At 57.9% G+C, this 17,410-nt stretch overlaps 1 protein-coding gene across 8 annotated transcripts in view; it reads left to right on the forward strand.

Moving 5' to 3' along the window:
* The window catches only part of SPTBN4 (spectrin beta, non-erythrocytic 4), a 75,227-nt gene that overhangs the window by 39,731 nt on the left and 18,086 nt on the right, over window positions 1-17,410 (forward strand). For all 8 annotated transcript variants that reach the window (XM_074534273.1, XM_074534271.1, XM_074534272.1 and 5 more), the window contains 8 exons: window positions 3,172-3,321; window positions 6,927-7,199; window positions 9,330-9,554; window positions 10,600-10,689; window positions 12,065-12,343; window positions 14,685-14,815; window positions 14,927-15,131; window positions 16,280-16,902. In XM_074534273.1, coding sequence (XP_074390374.1) covers window positions 3,172-3,321; window positions 6,927-7,199; window positions 9,330-9,554; window positions 10,600-10,689; window positions 12,065-12,343; window positions 14,685-14,815; window positions 14,927-15,131; window positions 16,280-16,902 — 1,976 coding nt within the window. The remainder of the gene's footprint in view (window positions 1-3,171; window positions 3,322-6,926; window positions 7,200-9,329; window positions 9,555-10,599; window positions 10,690-12,064; window positions 12,344-14,684; window positions 14,816-14,926; window positions 15,132-16,279; window positions 16,903-17,410) is intronic.

Genomic DNA, 17,410 nt, shown 5'->3' on the forward strand with positions numbered 1-17,410 from the left:
TTTGGGGTGATTTTGGGGGTGATTTTGTGTGGATTTTGGGCTATTTTTGGGGTATTTTTGGGGTGGATTTTGTGGGGATTTTGGGTGATTTTGTGGGGATTTTGGGGGTGAATTTGGGCTATTTTTGGTGGGGGTGGATTTAGTGTGGATTTTGAGCTATTTTCGGGGTGATTTCGGGGTGATTTTGTGGGGATTTTTGGGGTGATTTTGGGCTATTTTTGGGGTGATTTGGGGGTGGATTTAGTGTGGATTTTGAGCTATTTTCGGGGTGATTTTGTGGGGATTTTTGGGGTGATTTTGTGTGGATTTCGGGGTGATTTTGTGGGGATTTTTGGGGTGATTTTGTGTGGATTTTGAGCTATTTTCGGGGTGATTTCGGGGTGATTTTGGGGGTGAATTTGGGCTATTTTTGGGGTGATTTTGTGGGGATTTTGTGTGGATTTTGGGCTATTTTTGGGGTGATTTTGTGGGGATTTTGGGGGTGAATTTGGGCTATTTTTGGGGTGATTTTGGGGGTGAATTTGAGCTATTTTTGTGTGGATTTCGGGGTGATTTTGGGTGGATCTGGGGCATTCCCGGGCTCCGTTGCCGCTCCCGCTCCCGCTCCCGCTCCCTCTCCCGCCGCGGGGATTTTTCGGCCGGATCTGCTCGGGCTCATCCGGCGCTCGCTCCGCCCGGGTTCTGCTGCATCACGGCCGGGAGCGCCTTCACCCTCACCCTCCTCATCCTCACCCTCCTCCTCCTCCTCCTCCGCGGCCTCCTCCTCCCGCAGCCTCCGGAGCCTTCCTCTGCATCGCCTTCATCCTCATCCTCCTTCTCCTTCGCCCTCCGTCATCTCCATCCCCCCCCCCCCCCCTCCTCCTCCTCCTCCTCCTCCTTCCTCCCCTCCTCCATCTTCATCCCCCCCTCCCCCTCCTCATCCTCATCCTCATCCTCACCCCCTCCCCCGACCCCTCCCGACCCCAAATCCGCGGTTTTTTTGGGGGGAAAAAGGGGAGGGGGAGGGGGCTGCTCGCGGCCTTTCCCATTTTTTTGGTTTATTTTGGGAAAGGGGGGGGGGAGGGGTCTCGCCTGATTTTGGGATTTTTTTTAGGGATTATTTTCGGGGTCTCCTTCTCTGTTTTTGGGGTTGTTTTGGGGGTCTCCTCGCCTATTTTTGGGATTTTTTTTGAGATTTTTTTGGGGTTCCTCTCGGCTATTTTTGGGATTTTTTTAGGGATTATTTTGGGGGTCTCCTTCTCTATTTTTGGGATTATTTTCGGGGTCTCCTTGCTTATTTTTGGGATTTTTTTAGGGATTATTTCGGGGTCTCCTTCTCTATTTTTGGGATTATTTTCGGGGTCCTCTCGGCTATTTTTGGGATTTGTTTTTAGGGATTATTTTGGGGTCTCCTTCTCTATTTTTGGGATTATTTTGGGGGTCCTCTTGGCTATTTTTGGGATTTGTTTTTAGGGATTATTTTGGGGTCTCCTTCTCTATTTTTGGGATTATTTTGGGGGTCCCCTCGTCTATTTTTGGGATTTTTTAAGGGATTATTTTGGGGTCTCCTTCTCTATTTTTGGGATTATTTTCGGGCTCCTCTTCTCTATTTCTGGGATTGTTTTGGGGGCTCCCTCGTAGATTTTTGGTGTTTTTTTGGGGGGCTCCTCTCCCCTTTATTTATTTATTTATTTATTTTATTTACCTAAATCTGGGGGTTCCTCTCCCCCTTCCCCTCTGCAATTTTTGGGGCAAAAAAAGGAGAAAAACAGAGTGGGGGGATTCGAATTTATTTTCTTTTTCTAACAAGAGGAGGGGGTTTCTAATTTATTTTATTTTTTAGGAAAAAAGTGGGGTCCTTTCTCCTGATTTTATTTTTTTTTTGGGGGGGGAAAAAGAGAGGAAGCAAATCCCGATTTTTTTTGGGGGGGGGAATATTTAATTATTTTTTAAAAAAAAGAGAATTCGCCTGATTTTTATTTTTTTTTGGAGGAGGGGGAATTTATTTAGATTTTTTTTTAAGAATAAAAGAGGAGACCCATTAATTATATTTTTTTGGGGGGGGGGAATATTTTGATTTTTTTTAAGAATTAAAGAGGAGGCCCATTAATTTTTTTTTGGAATGACGGAATTTATTTAGATTTTTTTTTTTTTTTTAAGAATAAGAGGAGACCCCTGAGTTATATATTTAGAGAGGGGAGAATTAATTTAGATTTTTTTTAAAGAGAAAAGAGGCCCCTGATTTTTTTTTTTTTTTTTTTTTTTTTTTTGGAGGGGGAGGGAAAATTATTTAGATATTTTTAGAAAAAAACAGGAGGCCCCTAAATAATTTTTTCTTTTTAGAGGGGGGAATATTTTGATTTTTTTTTAAGAATAAAAGAGGAGACCCCTGAATTATAATTTTTTTTTCAGAGGGGGGAATATTCTGATTTTTTTTTTTTTTACAGAAAAACCTCCTCCCGATATTTTTTTTTTTTTGGTGGGTTTTTTTTTTTAATTTTTAACAGTAAAAGAGGAGACCCGTGAATTATTTTTTTAGGGGAAGGGGGGAATATTTTGAGTTTTTGTTTTTTTTTTAAGAACAAGCTCCTCCCGATATATATATATTTTTTTTTTTTTTGTGGGATTTTTTTTTTTTTAATTTTTAACAGTAAAAGAGGAGACCCCTGAATTAGTTTTTTTAGGGGAGGGGGGGAATATTTTGATTTTTTTTTTTTTAAGAACAAGCTCCTCTCGCTATATATATATATATATTTTTTTTTTAATTTTTTTTTTAAGAACAAGCTCCTCCCGATATATATATATATATATTTTTTTTTTGTGGTTTTTTTTTTTTATTTTTAACAGTAAAAGAGGAGACCCCTGAATTATTTTGTTTTTTAGGGGGGCAATATTTTCATTTTTCTAAGCGAAAAACCTGGAAGCTCCTCCCGATTTTTTTTTTTATTTTTTTTGGTGTGGGATTTTTTTTTTTTAAATTTTTAACAGTAAAATAGCAGACTCCTGAATTATTTTTTTAGGGGAGGGGGGGAATATTCTGATTTTTATTTTTTGAAGAAGCCGCTCCTCCCGATTTTTTTTTTTTTTTAGGGTGGGATTTTTTTTAAATTTATTTTAATTTTTTTAATTTTTTCGGGGGGGGTACCAAGTGAGGGTCTCTCCCCCCCGCCCACCGTGGCGCTCCCCCCGCAGTTGGATGCGTGGGCCCGCGAGAAGGCGCTGATGGCCGCCGACCCCACGCGGGACCCCCCCCCGCGGGCGCCCCCCAAGCCGTGGCTGCAGCACCCGGCGTTCCTGGCCGAGCTGGCGCAGAACCGCGAGTGGCTCCAGAGGATCGAGAAGGTTCCATTGCGGGGGGGAGGGGGGGGGGGGGGAGAAGGGGGAGGGGGAGGGGGAGGGGGAGGGGGGGGGGGTGGGTGATGCTGGAGCGCTGCCCCGCCCCCTTCCTGCATGCCCCGCCCCCACGCGCGGGTTCCGCCCCCCTCCTGCACGCCCCGCCCTCCTCCTGCACGCCCCGCCCCCCACGCGCGGGTCCCGCCCCCCTCCTGCCCGCCCCGCCCTCCTCCTGCCCGCCCCGCCCTCCTCCTGCACGCCCCACCCACCTCCTGCAAGCCCCGCCCCCCCTCCTGCCCGCCCCGCCCTCCTCCTGCACCCCCCCGCCCCCCTCCTGCACGCCCCGCCCCCCTCCTGCCTGCCCCGCAACCTCCTGCACGCCCCGCCCCCCTCCTGCACGCCCCGCCCTCCTCCTGAACCCCCCCGCCCTCCTGCACCCCCGCCACCTTCTGCACGCCCCGCCCACCTCCTGCACCCCCGCCCACCTCCTGCACGCCCCGCCCTCCTCCTGCACGCCCCGCCACCTCCTGCACGCCCCGCCCCCTCCTGCACGCCCTGCCCACCTCCTGCACGCCCCGCCCACCTCCTGCCTGCCCCGCCCCCCTCCTGCCCGCCCCGCCCCCCTCCTGCACCCTCAGTCACCTTCTGCCCGCCCCGCCCCCCTCCTGCACGCCCCGCCCTCCTCCTGTGCGCCCCGCCCCCCCTGCACGCCCCGCCCTCCTCCTGCACGCCCCGCCCACCTCCTGCACGCCCCGCCCCCCGCCCCCCACCTCCCCCCCCCGCGCGCGTCCCGCCCCCTCCCGACCCACCACCCCCCTTCCCAAATTTTGGTTGAGTCCGTTGGGAGCCAAGGCAACCAAGGGGTGTCCACGTCACCCTCTCCCCCCCCCCCCCCCCCCGCCATCAGGCGCACGTGGTGTCGCCTCCCCCGTGTGTCGCCCACACTCGTGTGTCAGTGTCACCCCCCCCCGTGTCCCCCGTGTGTGTCACTCCCACTCGTGTGTCCCCTGAGTGTCCCCACCCTGTGTCACCCTCCCCCGTGTGTCACTCCCCTTGTGTCCCCTCCCCCTCCTGTCATTCCCACTCGTGTCACTCCCCCCCCCGTGTGTCCCCCGAGTGTCCGCCCACCCTGTGCCACCCCCCCATGTCCCCTCCCTGTGTCACCCCCAACCCGTGTCACCTCCTCGTGTCAGCCCCACTCGTGTCGCTCCCCCCGTGTGTCCCCCGTGTGTCCCCAACCCGTGTCACCCCTCCCGTGTGTCCCCTCCCTGTGTCACCCCCACTGGTGTCACCTCCCCCTTGTGTCACTCCCCCCCGTGTGTCACTCCCACCGTGTCCCCTCCCTGTGTCCCCTCACCCGGTGTCACCCCCCTCCCGTGCGTCCCCCATGTGTCACTCCCACCCGTGTCACCTCCACTCGTGTCACTCCCCCCCCCATGTGTCCCCCGAGTGTCCCCAATCTGTGTCACCTCCCCTGTGGGTCCTCCCTGTGTCACCTCCCCCTTGTGTCACTCCCCCCCGTGTGTCACTCCCACTCGTGTGTCCCCCGAGTGTCCCCACCCTGTGTCACCCTCCCTCGTGTGTCACTCCCCCCGTGTCCCCTCCCCCTCCTGTCATTCCCACTCGTGTCACTCCCCCCGTGTGTCCCCCGAGTGTCCGCCCACCCTGTGCCACCCCCCCATGTCCCCTCCCTGTGTCACCCCCAACCCGTGTCACCTCCTCGTGTCAGCCCCACTCATGTCACTCTCCCGTGTGTCCCCAACCCGTGTCACCCCTCCCGTGTGTCCCCTCCCTGTGTCACCCCCACTGGTGTCACCTCCCCCGTGTGTCACTCCCACCGTGTCCCCTCCCTGTGTCACCCCCACTGGTGTCACCTCCCCCTTGTGTCACTTCTCCCCCGTGTGTCACTCCCACCGTGTCCCCTCCCTGTGTCCCCTCACCCGTGTCACCTCCACTCGTGTCACTCCCCCCCCATGTGTCCCCCGAGTGTCCCCAATCTGTGTCACCTCCCCTGTGGGTCCTCCCTGTGTCACCTCCCCCTTGTGTCACCGCCCGTGTCACCTCCCCCATGTCCCCCTCACCCGGTGTCACCCCCACTCGTGTCACTCCCCCCATGTGTCCCCCGAGTGTCCCCAACCCGTGTCACCCCCCCATTGTGTCCCCCATGTGGATCCTGCCCATGTCCCCTCCCCCTTGTGTCACCCCCCTCGCTCATGTCACCTCCCTGTGTCCCCTCCCCCTCGTGTCACCTCCACTTGTGTGTCCCCCCACCGTGTGTCACCTCCCACTGTGTCACCTCGCACCGTGTCCCCTCCTCATGTCCCCCCGTCCCGTGTCACATCCCCGTGGTGTCCCCCTCTGTGTCACCCCCCCCGTGTCCCCAACCCCTGTCACCCCCTGCTTGTGTCACCCTCCCCCCCCCGGTGTCACCCACCCCGTGTCACCTCCCCGTGTGTCCCCTGTGTGTCCCCAGCCGCTGTCACCTCCCCGTGGTGTCCCCCCCTGTCCCCTGTGTGTCACCCCCTGTGTGTCCCCCCCCACCCTGTGTCACCTCCCCCCGTGTCACACCCCCAAACTGTCCCCTTTGTGTCCCCTCCCCCTCATTGTCCCCCCCGTGGTGGCCGCCCCAAAACGTCCCCAGTGTCCCCTCAGTGTCCCCCCCACCACCCCAACCCCTCGAGGTCAATTTTGGGGTCCCACCTCACCCCAACCCATTGAGATCAATTTTGGGGTCCCACCTCACCCCAAACTCCACCCTAGAATATGAGGAGTTCCCCCAACATCTCCCCAACCCCTTGTGGTGAATTTTGGGGTCCCACCTTGCTCCCCACCACCCCAACACCTCATGATGAATTTTGGGGTCCCACCTTGCCCTAAACCCCACCCCAGAAAATGTGGAGCAGCTCCAACATCTCCCCAACCCATTGAGATCAATTTTGGGGTCCCACCTTGCTCCCCACCACCCCAACCCCTCAAGATCAGTTTTGGGGTCCCACCTCGCTCACCCCATCCCCACCTCCAGGAGGGCGAGGAGCTCCCCCAACATCTCCCCCACCTCTCGTGATGAGTTTTGGGGTCCCACCTCACCCCAAGCCCACCCTAGAACATGAGGAGCTCCCCCAGCATCTCCCCAACCCCTCAAGATCAATTTTGGGGTCCCACCTTGATTCCGAATCCCCACCTTGACCCCATAACCCCAGTGAGAAGATGAGGAGCAGCCCCAACATCTCCCCAACCCCTCGAGATCAGTTTTGGGGTCCCACCTCACCCCAAACCACCCTAGAATGTGAGGAGCTCCCCCAACATCTCCCCAACCATTCGTGATGAATTTTGGGGTCCCACCTTGCTCCTAAACCCCGTCTTGACCCCCAAACCCCATCCCAGGAAGGAGAGGATTTACCCAAACATCTCCCCAACCATTTGTGATCAATTTTGGGGTCTCACCTTGCTCCTCACCACCCCAATCCCTCGAGATGAGTTTTGGGGTCCCACCTTGCTCCCCACCACCTCAACCCCTCAAGATGAGTTTTGGGGTCCCACCTTGCTCCCCACCACCCCAACCCCTCGAGATCAGTTTTGGGGTCCCACCTCGCTCACCCCATCCCCATCTCCAGGAGGGCGAGGAGCTGGTGCAGGCCAAGCCGGAGCTGAGCGGGGCCGTGCGGCGGCAGCTGGAGGAGCTGCGGCGCTGCTGGCAGGAGCTGGAGAGCTCCAGCCAGGCGCGGAGCCGGCGCTTGGCCGAGGCGGCGGCCGCCGAGCGCCTGGCGCGGAGCTTCGCCGACGTGGAGGCGCGGCTGGGCCGGCTCGAGGAGCAGCTCGAGAGCGTCGGGGGCGGAGGCGGCGGCTCCGACCTGCGCAGCGTCAGCCGGCAGCTCCACCGGCTGCAGGTGAGCACAGGACAGCAGGAATGGGGACAGATGGATGTGGGGATGGGGACAGATGGACAGCAGGGATGGGGACAGATGGACGTGGGGACAGATGGACAGCAGGGATGGGGACAGCAGGGATGGGGACAGATGGACATGGGGACCTCTGACCTGCGCAGCGTCAGCCGGCAGCTCCACCGGCTGCAGGTGGGCACAGGACAGATGGACAGCAGGGATGGGGACAGATGGACAGCAGGGACAGATGGACAGCAGGGATGGGGACAGATGGACAGCTGGGATGGGGACAGATGGACAGCTGGGATGGGGACAGATGGACATGGGGACAGATGGACATGGGGACAGCAGGGATGGGACAGATGGACAGCAGGGATGGGGACAGATGGACATGGGGACAGATGGACATGGGGACAGCAGGGATGGGGACAGATGGACAGCTGGGATGGGGACAGATGGACATGGGGACAGATGGACATGGGGACAGCAGGGATGGGGACAGATGGACAGCAGGGATGGGGACAGATGGACATGGGGACAGATGGACATGGGGGACAGATGGACAGCAGGACATGGGGGGGATACCAGACCTTGGGGGGACACCAGGCCTTGAGGGACAGCAGCCATTGGGGGGACAGAGGGGCTGGGGAGATGTTGGGTCCTGGGGAGATGTTGGGTCATGAAGGGACATTGAGTGTTGGAAGTTATGGAGAACAGCAGGTCCTGGGTGGTCACCGGATGTTTGGATGGTCATCAGATATCGGGGGCACACCAGGCCTTGAGGGACACCAGACTTCGGGAGGGACACCAGGTGTTGAGGGGACACCAGGCCTTGGAGAGATGTTGGGTCCTGGGGAGATGCTGGATCTTGGAGGAACATTGAGTGTTGGGGTGGCACCAGGTCTTGGATGGTCACCAGATGTTGGGGGACACCGGGGGTGGGGGGCACAGCAGGTGTTGGATGGTCCTCAGATGTTTGGATGGTCACCAGACCAACACCAGGTGTTGGGGGGCATTGGGTAGTTGGGGGACATCAGGTTATGGGGGGGATGCAAGAATTTGGGGGACACCAGGCCTTGGGTGGACTTTGGGTGGTGTTGGGACACCAGGCTATGGAGGGACACCAGGTTATGGTGGGCATGAGGTTATGGTGGACACCACATTAAGAGGGACACCACGTTGTGGTGGGTGACACCAGGTTATGGTGGACACCAAGTTACAGAGGACACCACATTATGGAGGGGTGACACTAGATTATGGTGGACACCAAATTATGGGAGGTGACACCAGGTTGTGGTGGACACCACATTATGGGGGTGATACCACATTTTGGGGGGTGACACCAGGTTATGGTGGACACCCCATTAGGAGGAACACCACGTTATGGAGGGTGCCACCAGATTATGGTGGACACCACATTATGGAGGGGTGACACTAGATTATGGTGGACACCACATTATGAGGAACACCATGTTATGGGGGCTGACACCAGGTTATGGTGGACACCAGATTGTGGTGGACACCACGTTATGGAGGGTGCCGCCATGTTATGGGGGGTGACACCAAGTTATGGTAGACACCAAATTATGGGAGGTGCCACCAGGTTGTGGTGGACACCACATTAAGAGGGACACCACGTTGTGGTGGGTGACACCAGGTTATGGTGGACACCAAGTTATAGAGGACACCACATTATGGAGGGGTGACACTAGATTATGGTGGACACCAAATTATGGGAGGTGACACCAGGTTGTGGTGGACACCACATTATGGGGGTGATACCACATTTTGGGGGGTGACACCAGGTTATGGTGGACACCCCATTAGGAGGAACACCACGTTATGGAGGGTGCCACCAGGTTATGGTGGACACCACGTTATGGAGGGGTGACACCAAGGTATGGTGGACACCACATTATGAGGAACACCATGTTATGGGGGCTGACATCAGGTTATGGTGGACACCAGGTTATGGTGGACACCAAGTTCTAGGGGGTGCCACCATGTTTTGGTGCACACCAAATTACGAGGCCACCACACTTTGGGACCGGGACGTTTTTTGGGAGGAGCTCTGGGCGCTCTGGGTCCCTTCCCGGCCATGGTGGCCTCCACGTGTGGTGTCCCCGTGTCGCGCAGACCATGGAGTCGCAGGTGGAGCAGTGGTCCAAGGAGGTGGGCGAGCTGCAGGCGCAGGCGGCGGCGCTGCCGGCAGCGGCGGCCGGGCGCGAGGCCGTGGGCGAGCGGCAGAGCGCGGTGGGGACGCGCATCGTGCGCCTCATCGAGCCCCTCAAGGAGCGCCGCAGGATCCTGCTGGCCTCCAAGGAGGTCCACCAGGTCAGCCACGAGCTGGAGGACGAGGTGGTGAGTATGGGGTGGGGTGGGGCTGGGTGGGGGTGGGATCAGGGTGGAGGTGGAGATCGGGATGAAGATGGAGGCGGGATGGGGGTGGAGGTGAATGGGGTGGAGATGGAGATGGAGATGGAGATGGAGATGGTGGAGATGGAATGTAGATGAGATGGAGATGGAGATGGAGATGGAGATGGAGATGAAATGGAGATGGGATAGTTTTAGGTGAAGGGGGTGGAGATGGGATGGAGTTGGGATGAAGATGGGATGGAGATGGGATGAAGATGGAGATGGATGGAGATTGAGATGGAGATGGAGATGGAGATGGAGATGGAGATGGAATGTAGATGAGATGGAGATGGGATAGTTTTAGGTGAAGGGGGTGGAGATGGAATGGAGATGGAGATGGAGATGGAGATGGAGATGGAGATGGAGTTGGAATGAAGATGGAGATGGATGGGGATGGAGATGGGATAGTTTTAGGTGAAGGGGGTGGAGATGGAATGGAGATGGAGATGACGGAGATGGGATGGAGATGGGAGTGTAGATGGAGAAGGAGATGGGATGAGATGGGATGGACTTCTGGTGAATGGGGTGGAGATGGAGATAGAGATGGGATGAAGATGAAGGTGGATGGAGATGGGATGGAGAGGAGATGGAGGTGGGGGCAAAGATGGAGAAGGAGATTGGATGGAGATGGGATGAAGATGGGATGGAGATGAAGATGGATGGAGATGGGATGAAGATGAAGACGGAGGGGGATGGAGATGGGATGGAGATGGGATGGAGATGGGATGAAGATGAAGACAGATGGGATGGAGATGGGATGAAGATGAAGACGGGTGGGATGGCGACGGGATGAAGATGAAGACAGATGGGATGGAGATGGGATGAAGATGAAGATGAAGACAGAGGGGGATGGAGATGGGATGAAGATGAAGACAGGTGGGATGGAGATGGGATGAAGATGGGGACGGGACAGAGGTGAACACAGAAATGGGGTGGGGTGGAGAACGGCCATGTGGGACAGCGATGACACCGAGCTCCACCCCTGCCCCAGATGTGGGTCCAGGACCGCCTGCCCTTGGCCATGCTCAAGGACCACGGCACCAACCTCCAGACCGTCCAGCAGTTCATCAAGAAGAACCAGGTCAGCGCCCGCGCGGCGTCTGGGCTCATGGTGGGACCCCAAAATCCACCACGGGGGCTGGGGAGGTGTTGGAGCAGCTCCTCACCTTCTGGGGTGGGGTTTGGGGGCAAGGTGGGACCCCAAAATTCACCACGAGATGTTGGGGAGATGTTGGTGCAGCTCCTGACCTTCTTGGGTGGGGTTTGGGGGCCAAGGTGGGACCCCAAAATTCACCACGAGATGTTGGTGCAGCTCCTCACCTTCTTGGGTGGGGTTTGGGGGCCAAGGTGGGACCCCAAAATTCACCACGAGATGTTGGTGCAGCTCCTCACCTTCTTGGGTGGGGTTTGGGGGCCGAGGTGGGACCCCAAAATTCACCACGAGATGTTGGTGCAGCTCCTCACCTTCTTGGGTGGGGTTTGGGGGCCAAGGTGGGACCCCAAAATTCACCACGAGATGTTGGTGCAGCTCCTCACCTTCTTGGGTGGGGTTTGGGGGCCGAGGTGGGACCCCAAAATTCACCACGAGGGGTTGGGGTGGTGGGGAGCAAGGTGGGACCCCAAAACTGATCATGGGGAGGTGTTGGGGCAGCTCCTCCCATTTTTGGGTGGAGTTTGGGGGCAAGGTGGGACCCCAAAATTAATCATGAAGGGTTGGGGTGGTGGGGAGCAAGGTGGGACCCCAAAACTGATCATGGGGAGGTGTTGGGGCAGATCCTCACCTTCTTGGGTGGGGTTTGGGGGCCGAGGTGGGACCCCAAAATTCACCACGAGGGGTTGGGGTGGTGGGGAGCAAGGTGGGACCCCAAAACTGGTCATGGGCAGATGTTGGAGGAGCTCCTCACTTTCTGGGGAGGGGTTTGGGGCCAAGGTGGGACCCCAAAATTAATCACGAAGGGTTGGGGTGGTGAGGAACAAGGTGGGACCCCAAAACTGGTCATGGGCAGATGTTGGGGCAGCTCCTCACATTTTTGGGTGGAGTTTGGGGACCAAGGTGGGACCTTGCACCATCCTGGTGGTTCTGGGGTCAGGGAGATGTTGGGGTTGGTCCTCACCTTCTGGGGAGGGGTTTGGGGGCAAGGTGGGACCCCAAAACTGATCATGGGGAGATATTGGGGCAGCTCCTCACCTTCTGGGGAGGGGTTTGGGGCCAAGTTGGGACCCCAAAACTGATCATGGGGAGATATTGGGGCAGCTCGCCACCTTCTTGGGTGGGGTTTGGGGGCAAGGTGGGACCCCAAAACTGATCATGGGCCGATATTGGGGCAGCTCCTCCCATTTTTGGGTGGAGTTTGGGGGCCAAGGTGGGACCTTGCACCAAACTTGGTGCTCCTGGAGCTGGAGGGTCCCACCCCACGCTGAACCCTCCACCCCACCCCACCCCACGGCCCCCTCAGAACCTGCGCCGGGAGATCCAGGTGCACCGGCCCCGCGTGGACGAGGTGCTGGAGCGCGCGGCCGCCGTGGCGTCCATCCGGAGCCCCGAGGCCGAGGGCGTGCGGGGGCTGCTGGAGCGGCTGGGCGCGCTCTGGGCCGAGCTGCAGGAGCAGACGGAGCGGCGGCAGCAGGCCCTGGACGCCACCTTCCAGCTGGAGCAGTACTACTTCGACGTGGCCGAGGTGGAGTCGTGGCTGGGCGAGCAGGAGCTGCTGCTGATGAACGAGGAGAAGGGGAAGGTGGGGCTGGGGAGGGGGGCGGTGGTGGTTGGGTCGGCCTGGTTGGGTGGGTAAACTGGGTGGGTTGGGTTGGTTGGGTTGGTTGGGTGAGTTTGATGGGTTGGGTTGGGTTGGTTTGGCTTAATTGGGTGGTTTGGTTGGGTTGGTTGGGTTGGTTGGGTGAGTTTGATGGGTTGGGTTGGTTTAATTGGGTGGTTGGGTTGGGTTGGTTGGATGAGTTTGATGGATTGGGTTGGGTTGGTTTAATTGGGTGGTTGGGTTGGGTGAATTGGGTGGGTTGGGTAAACTGGGTGGGTTGGGTTGGTTGGGTTGATTTGATTGGGTGAGTTTGATGGGTTGGGTTGGGTTGGGTTGGTTGGGTGAGTTCGATGGGTTTGGTTGGGTTGGTTGGGTTGGTTGGGTGAGTTTGATGGGTTGGTTTAATTGGATGGTTGGATTGGGTTGGATTGGGTTGGGTTGGTTGGTTTGATTGGGTGAGTTTGATGGGTTGGGTTGGGTTGGTTTGGTTTAATTGGGTGGTTGGGTTGGGTTGGTTGGATGAGTTTGATGGGTTGGGTTGGGTTGGTTGGGTGAGTTTGATGGGTTGGGTTGGGTTGGTTTAATTGGGTGGTTGGGTTGGGTGAGTTGGGTGGGTTGGGTAAACTGGGTGGGTTGGGTTGGTTTGATTGGGTGAGTTTGATGGGTTGGGTTGGGTTGGTTTAATTGGGTGGTTGGGTGAGTTTGATGGGTTGGGTTGGGTTGGTTTAATTGGGTGGTTGGGTTGGGTTGGTTGGGTTGGGTTGGTTGGGTTGGTTGGGTGAGTTTGATGGGTTGGGTTGGTTTGATTGGGTGAGTTTGATGGGTTGGGTTGGTTTGGTTTAATTGGGTGGTTGGGTTGGGTTGGGTTGGGTTTTGGTTGGGTTGGGCTGGTTGGGTGAATTTGATGGGTTTGGTTGAGTTGGGTTGGTTTAATTGGGTGAATTGGGTGGTTGGGTGAGGTGGGGTTGGTTGTGTTGGGTGTGTTGTGTTGGATTGGGTTGTTGGGTTGGGTGGATTGGGTTGTGTTTGGTCATTGGGGGGGTTTAATTGGGTGAATTGGGTGGTTTTGGGTTGGGTTGGGTTGGTTTAGTTGGGTGAATTGGGTGGGTTGGCTGGGTTGGGTTGGGTTGGTTGGGTGAGTTTGATGGGTTGGGTTGGGTTGGTTTAATTGGGTGAATTGGGTGGTTGGGTTGGGTTGTTGGGTTGTGTTCGGTCATTGGGTTGGTTGAACTGGGTGAATTGGGTGGGTTGCGTTGGTTGGGTTGGTTGGGTTGGGTTGGGTTGATTGGGTTGTGTTCAGTCGTTGGGTTGGTTTAATTGGGTGAATTGGGTGGTTTTGGGTTGGGTGAAGTTGGGTTGGGTTGGTTGGGTTGGGTTGGTTTGGTTTAATTGGGTGAATTGGGTGGTTTTGGGTTGGGTGAAGTTGGGTTGGTTGGGTTGGTTGGGTGAGTTTGATGGGTTGGGTTGGGTTGGTTTGGTTGGTTTGGTTTAATTGGGTGAATTGGGTGGTTGGGTTGGGTTGCGTTGGGTTGGTTGGGTTGGGTTGGTTGGGTTGGTTGGGTTGAGTGCCTTTCTTGGTTTGGGTTGGTTGCACAGGTTGAGTTGGGTTGGCTTTGTTGGGTTGGGTGGATTGGTTGGGTTGGTTGGTTGAGTTGGGTTTAGCTGGCTCTGTTGGGTTGGTTGAATTGGTTGGTTTTGGGTTGAGTGCCTTTCTTGGTTTGGATTGGCTCTGTTGGGTTGAGTTGAGTTGGGTTGGTTGCCCTGGTTGGGTTGGGTTAGTTAAATTGGGTTTAGCTGGCTTTGTTGGGTTGGGTGGTTGGGTTGGTTGGACTGGTTGGGTTGGTTGGTTGAGTTGGTTTGGGTTGGTTGAGTTGGGTTTCACTGGCTTTTGTTGGGTTGGGTGGTTGGGTTGGGTTGGGTTGGTTGGTTGAGTTGGGTTGGACTGGTTGGGTTGGGTTGGACTGGTTGGGTTGGGTTGGGTTGGTTGGTTGGACTGGTTGGGTTGGTTGGGTTGGTTTGGTTGGGTTGGGTTAGTTGGGTTGGTTGGTTTGGTTGGGTTGGGTTGGGTTGGTTGGTTTAGTTGTTGGGTTGAGTTGGGTTGGGTTAGTTGGGTTGGTTGGCTGGTTTAGTTGGGTTGGGTTAGTTGGGTTGGGTTGGTTGGTTTGGTTGGGTTGGTTGGTTTGGTTGGGTTAGTTGGGTTGGGTTGGTTGAGTTGGGTTGGGTTGGTTGGGTTGGTTGGTTTGGTTGGTTTGGTTGTTGGGTTGAGTTGGGTCCCATCAACGGCCGCTGCCAACCCCCAACCCCCCGGCCCCCGCGCCCGCAGGACGAGCAGAGCACCCTGCAGCTCCTCAAGAAGCATCTCCTCACCGAGCAAACCATCGAGAACTACGAGGAGACCATCGCCCAGCTCTCCCGCCAGTGCCGCGCCCTCCTCGAGCTCGGCCACCCACAGAGGTCCGCCCACGCCCCGCCCACGCCCCGCCCACGCCCCGCCCACCCCCCGGAGCACCCTCGGGTGCCCCCAGCACCCAGCGGGGCTGACGGCGCCGTGGTGTCGTTGCGCAGCGAACAGGTCAGCAGGCGGCAGTCGCAGGTTGACCGGCTGTACGTGTCTCTGAAGGAGCTGGTGGAGGAGCGCAAGGTCAAGCTGGAGCAGCAGTACTGGCTCTACCAGCTCAACCGCGAGGTGGACGAGCTGGAGCACTGGATCGCCGAGAAGGAGGTGGTGGCCGGCTCGCCCGAGCTGGGGCAGGACTTCGAGCACGTCACGGTGAGGGCGGGACGGGCTTGGTGGACGTTGGTGGGGTGGCTTTGGTGCCCTGGGTGAGGTGGGGTGGAGAAGTTGGTGGGGGTGGAGAAGTTGGTGGTGCTGTCGTGAGGGGTCTGGGGGCCTTTGCTGAGCTCTGGCAGAGGCCCTGGCACCTTCCTGGTGGTCCTGGCACCATCCTAGAGGTCCTGGCACCATCCTAGAGGTCCTGGCCATCTCCTCTGTCCCCTGGTGGTCCTGACACCATCCTGGTGGTCCTGGCACCATCCTGGTCCTGGCCATCCCCTCCATCCCCTGGCTGGGGGTCCTGGCACCATTCCTACCCCATCTTGGTGGTCCTGACACCATCCTGGTGGTCCTGACACCTTCGTGCTCCTGGCACCATCCTGGTGGTCCCGACCATCCCCTCTGTCTGCTGGGTGAGGGTTGTGGCACGTTCCTGATGGTCCTGGCACCATCCTAGAGGTCCTGATCATCTCCTCTGTCCCTTGGTGGTCCTGGCACCTTCCTGATGGTCCTGGCACCTTCCTGGTGGTGGCATCCTGCCCTGGTGGTCCTGGCCATCTCCTCCGTCCACTGGCTGGGGGCTCTGCCACCATCCCTGCCCCATCTTGGTGGTCCTGGCACCTTCCTGGTGGTCCTGACAAGTTCTTGATGGTCCTGGCCCCATCCTGGTGGTCCTGGCACCATCCTGGTCCTGGCCATCCCCTCCATCCCCTGGCTGGTGGTCCTGACACGTTCTTGGTGGTCCTGGTCCCACCCTGGTGGTCCTGGCACCATCCTGGTGGTTCTACACCCCACCCCACCCCACCCCACCCTGGTGGTCCTGGCACCATCCTGGTGGTGGCATCCTGCCCTGGTGGTCCTGGCCATCCCCTCCGGCCCCTGTCTGGAGGTCCTACCCCCACCCCACCCCACCCTGGTGGTCCTGGCACCATCTTGGTGGTCCTGACACGTTCTTGGTGATCCTGGCCCCATCCTGGTGGTCCTGGTCCCATCCTGGTGGTCCCACCCCCACCCCACCCCATCCTGGTGGTCCTGGCCCCATCCTGGAGGTCCTACCCCCCCACCCCACCCCACCCCACCCTGGTGGTCCCACACCCCGCCCACCCCTGACCCCCTGCCCCACGTCCACCCCGGGGCCGCCTCAGCTGCTGCAGGAGAAGTTCCTGGAGTTCGCCAGCGAGACGGGCAGCGTGGGCCAGGAGCGCATCGCCGCCGTCAACCAGATGGTGGACGAGCTCATCGACTACGGCCACGCCGACGCCGCCACCATCGCCGAGTGGAAGGACGGCGTCAACGAGGCCTGGGCCGACCTGCTGGAGCTGATGGAGACGCGCGCGCAGATGCTGGCGGCGTCGCACGAGCTGCACAAGTTCTTCAACGACTGCAAGGAGCTGCTGGGGCAGATCGAGGAGAAGCGGCAGCGGCTGCCGGAGCTGGCGGCGCGCGAGGGCCGCGGCTCGGCCGGGGCGCTGCAGCGGGCGCTGGGCGCCTTCGAGCACGACGTGGAGGTGCTGGTGACGCAGGTGCGGCGGCTGCAGGAGGGCGCGGCGCAGCTGCGCACGCTCTACGCCGGCGACAACGCCGAGGCCATCGCGGGCCGCGAGCAGGAGGTGCTGCGGGCGTGGAAGGAGCTGCTGGCGGCGTGCGAGGAGTGCCGGCTGCACGTGGCCAGCGTGGCCGACAAGATCCGCTTCGTGGGCACCGCCCGCGACCTGCTGGCCTGGATGGACGGCGCGCTGCACCAGATGGGCGCCGGCGAGAAGCCCAGGTAGGGGGCAAGGGGGGGCTTCAGGAGGTGCTGGGGCTTGGTCCATCCGAGGGTCCATGTTCTGGTCCATCATGGACCCAAAAGACATGTCCTGGTCCATCCGAGGGTCCATGGTCCATCACAGACCCAAGGAGCAAGTCCTGGCCCACCAAGGACCCAAAGACATGTCCTGGTCTCTCATGGTGCCACCACCCCATGTCCTGGTCCATCTGAGGGCCCATGTCCTGTTCCACCATGGAGCCAAGAACCACGTCCTGGTCCATGTGAGGATCTGGGTTCCATCATGGTCCGTGTGAAGATCCTTGGTTCCACCATGGACCCAAGGATCAAGTCCTGGCCCACCATGGAGCCAAGAACCACATCCTGGTCCATCTGAGGGTTCATGTCCTGTTCCATCATGGACCCAAGAACCACATCCTGGTCCATCTCAGGGTCCATGTCCTGGTCCATCATGGACCCAAAGACATGTCCTGGTCCATCTCAGGGTCCATGTCCTGTTCCACCATGG

The sequence above is a fragment of the Zonotrichia albicollis genome, unplaced genomic scaffold (assembly GCF_047830755.1).
Source record: "Zonotrichia albicollis isolate bZonAlb1 unplaced genomic scaffold, bZonAlb1.hap1 Scaffold_73_unloc_1, whole genome shotgun sequence".
NCBI classification, from domain to species: domain Eukaryota; kingdom Metazoa; phylum Chordata; class Aves; order Passeriformes; family Passerellidae; genus Zonotrichia; species Zonotrichia albicollis.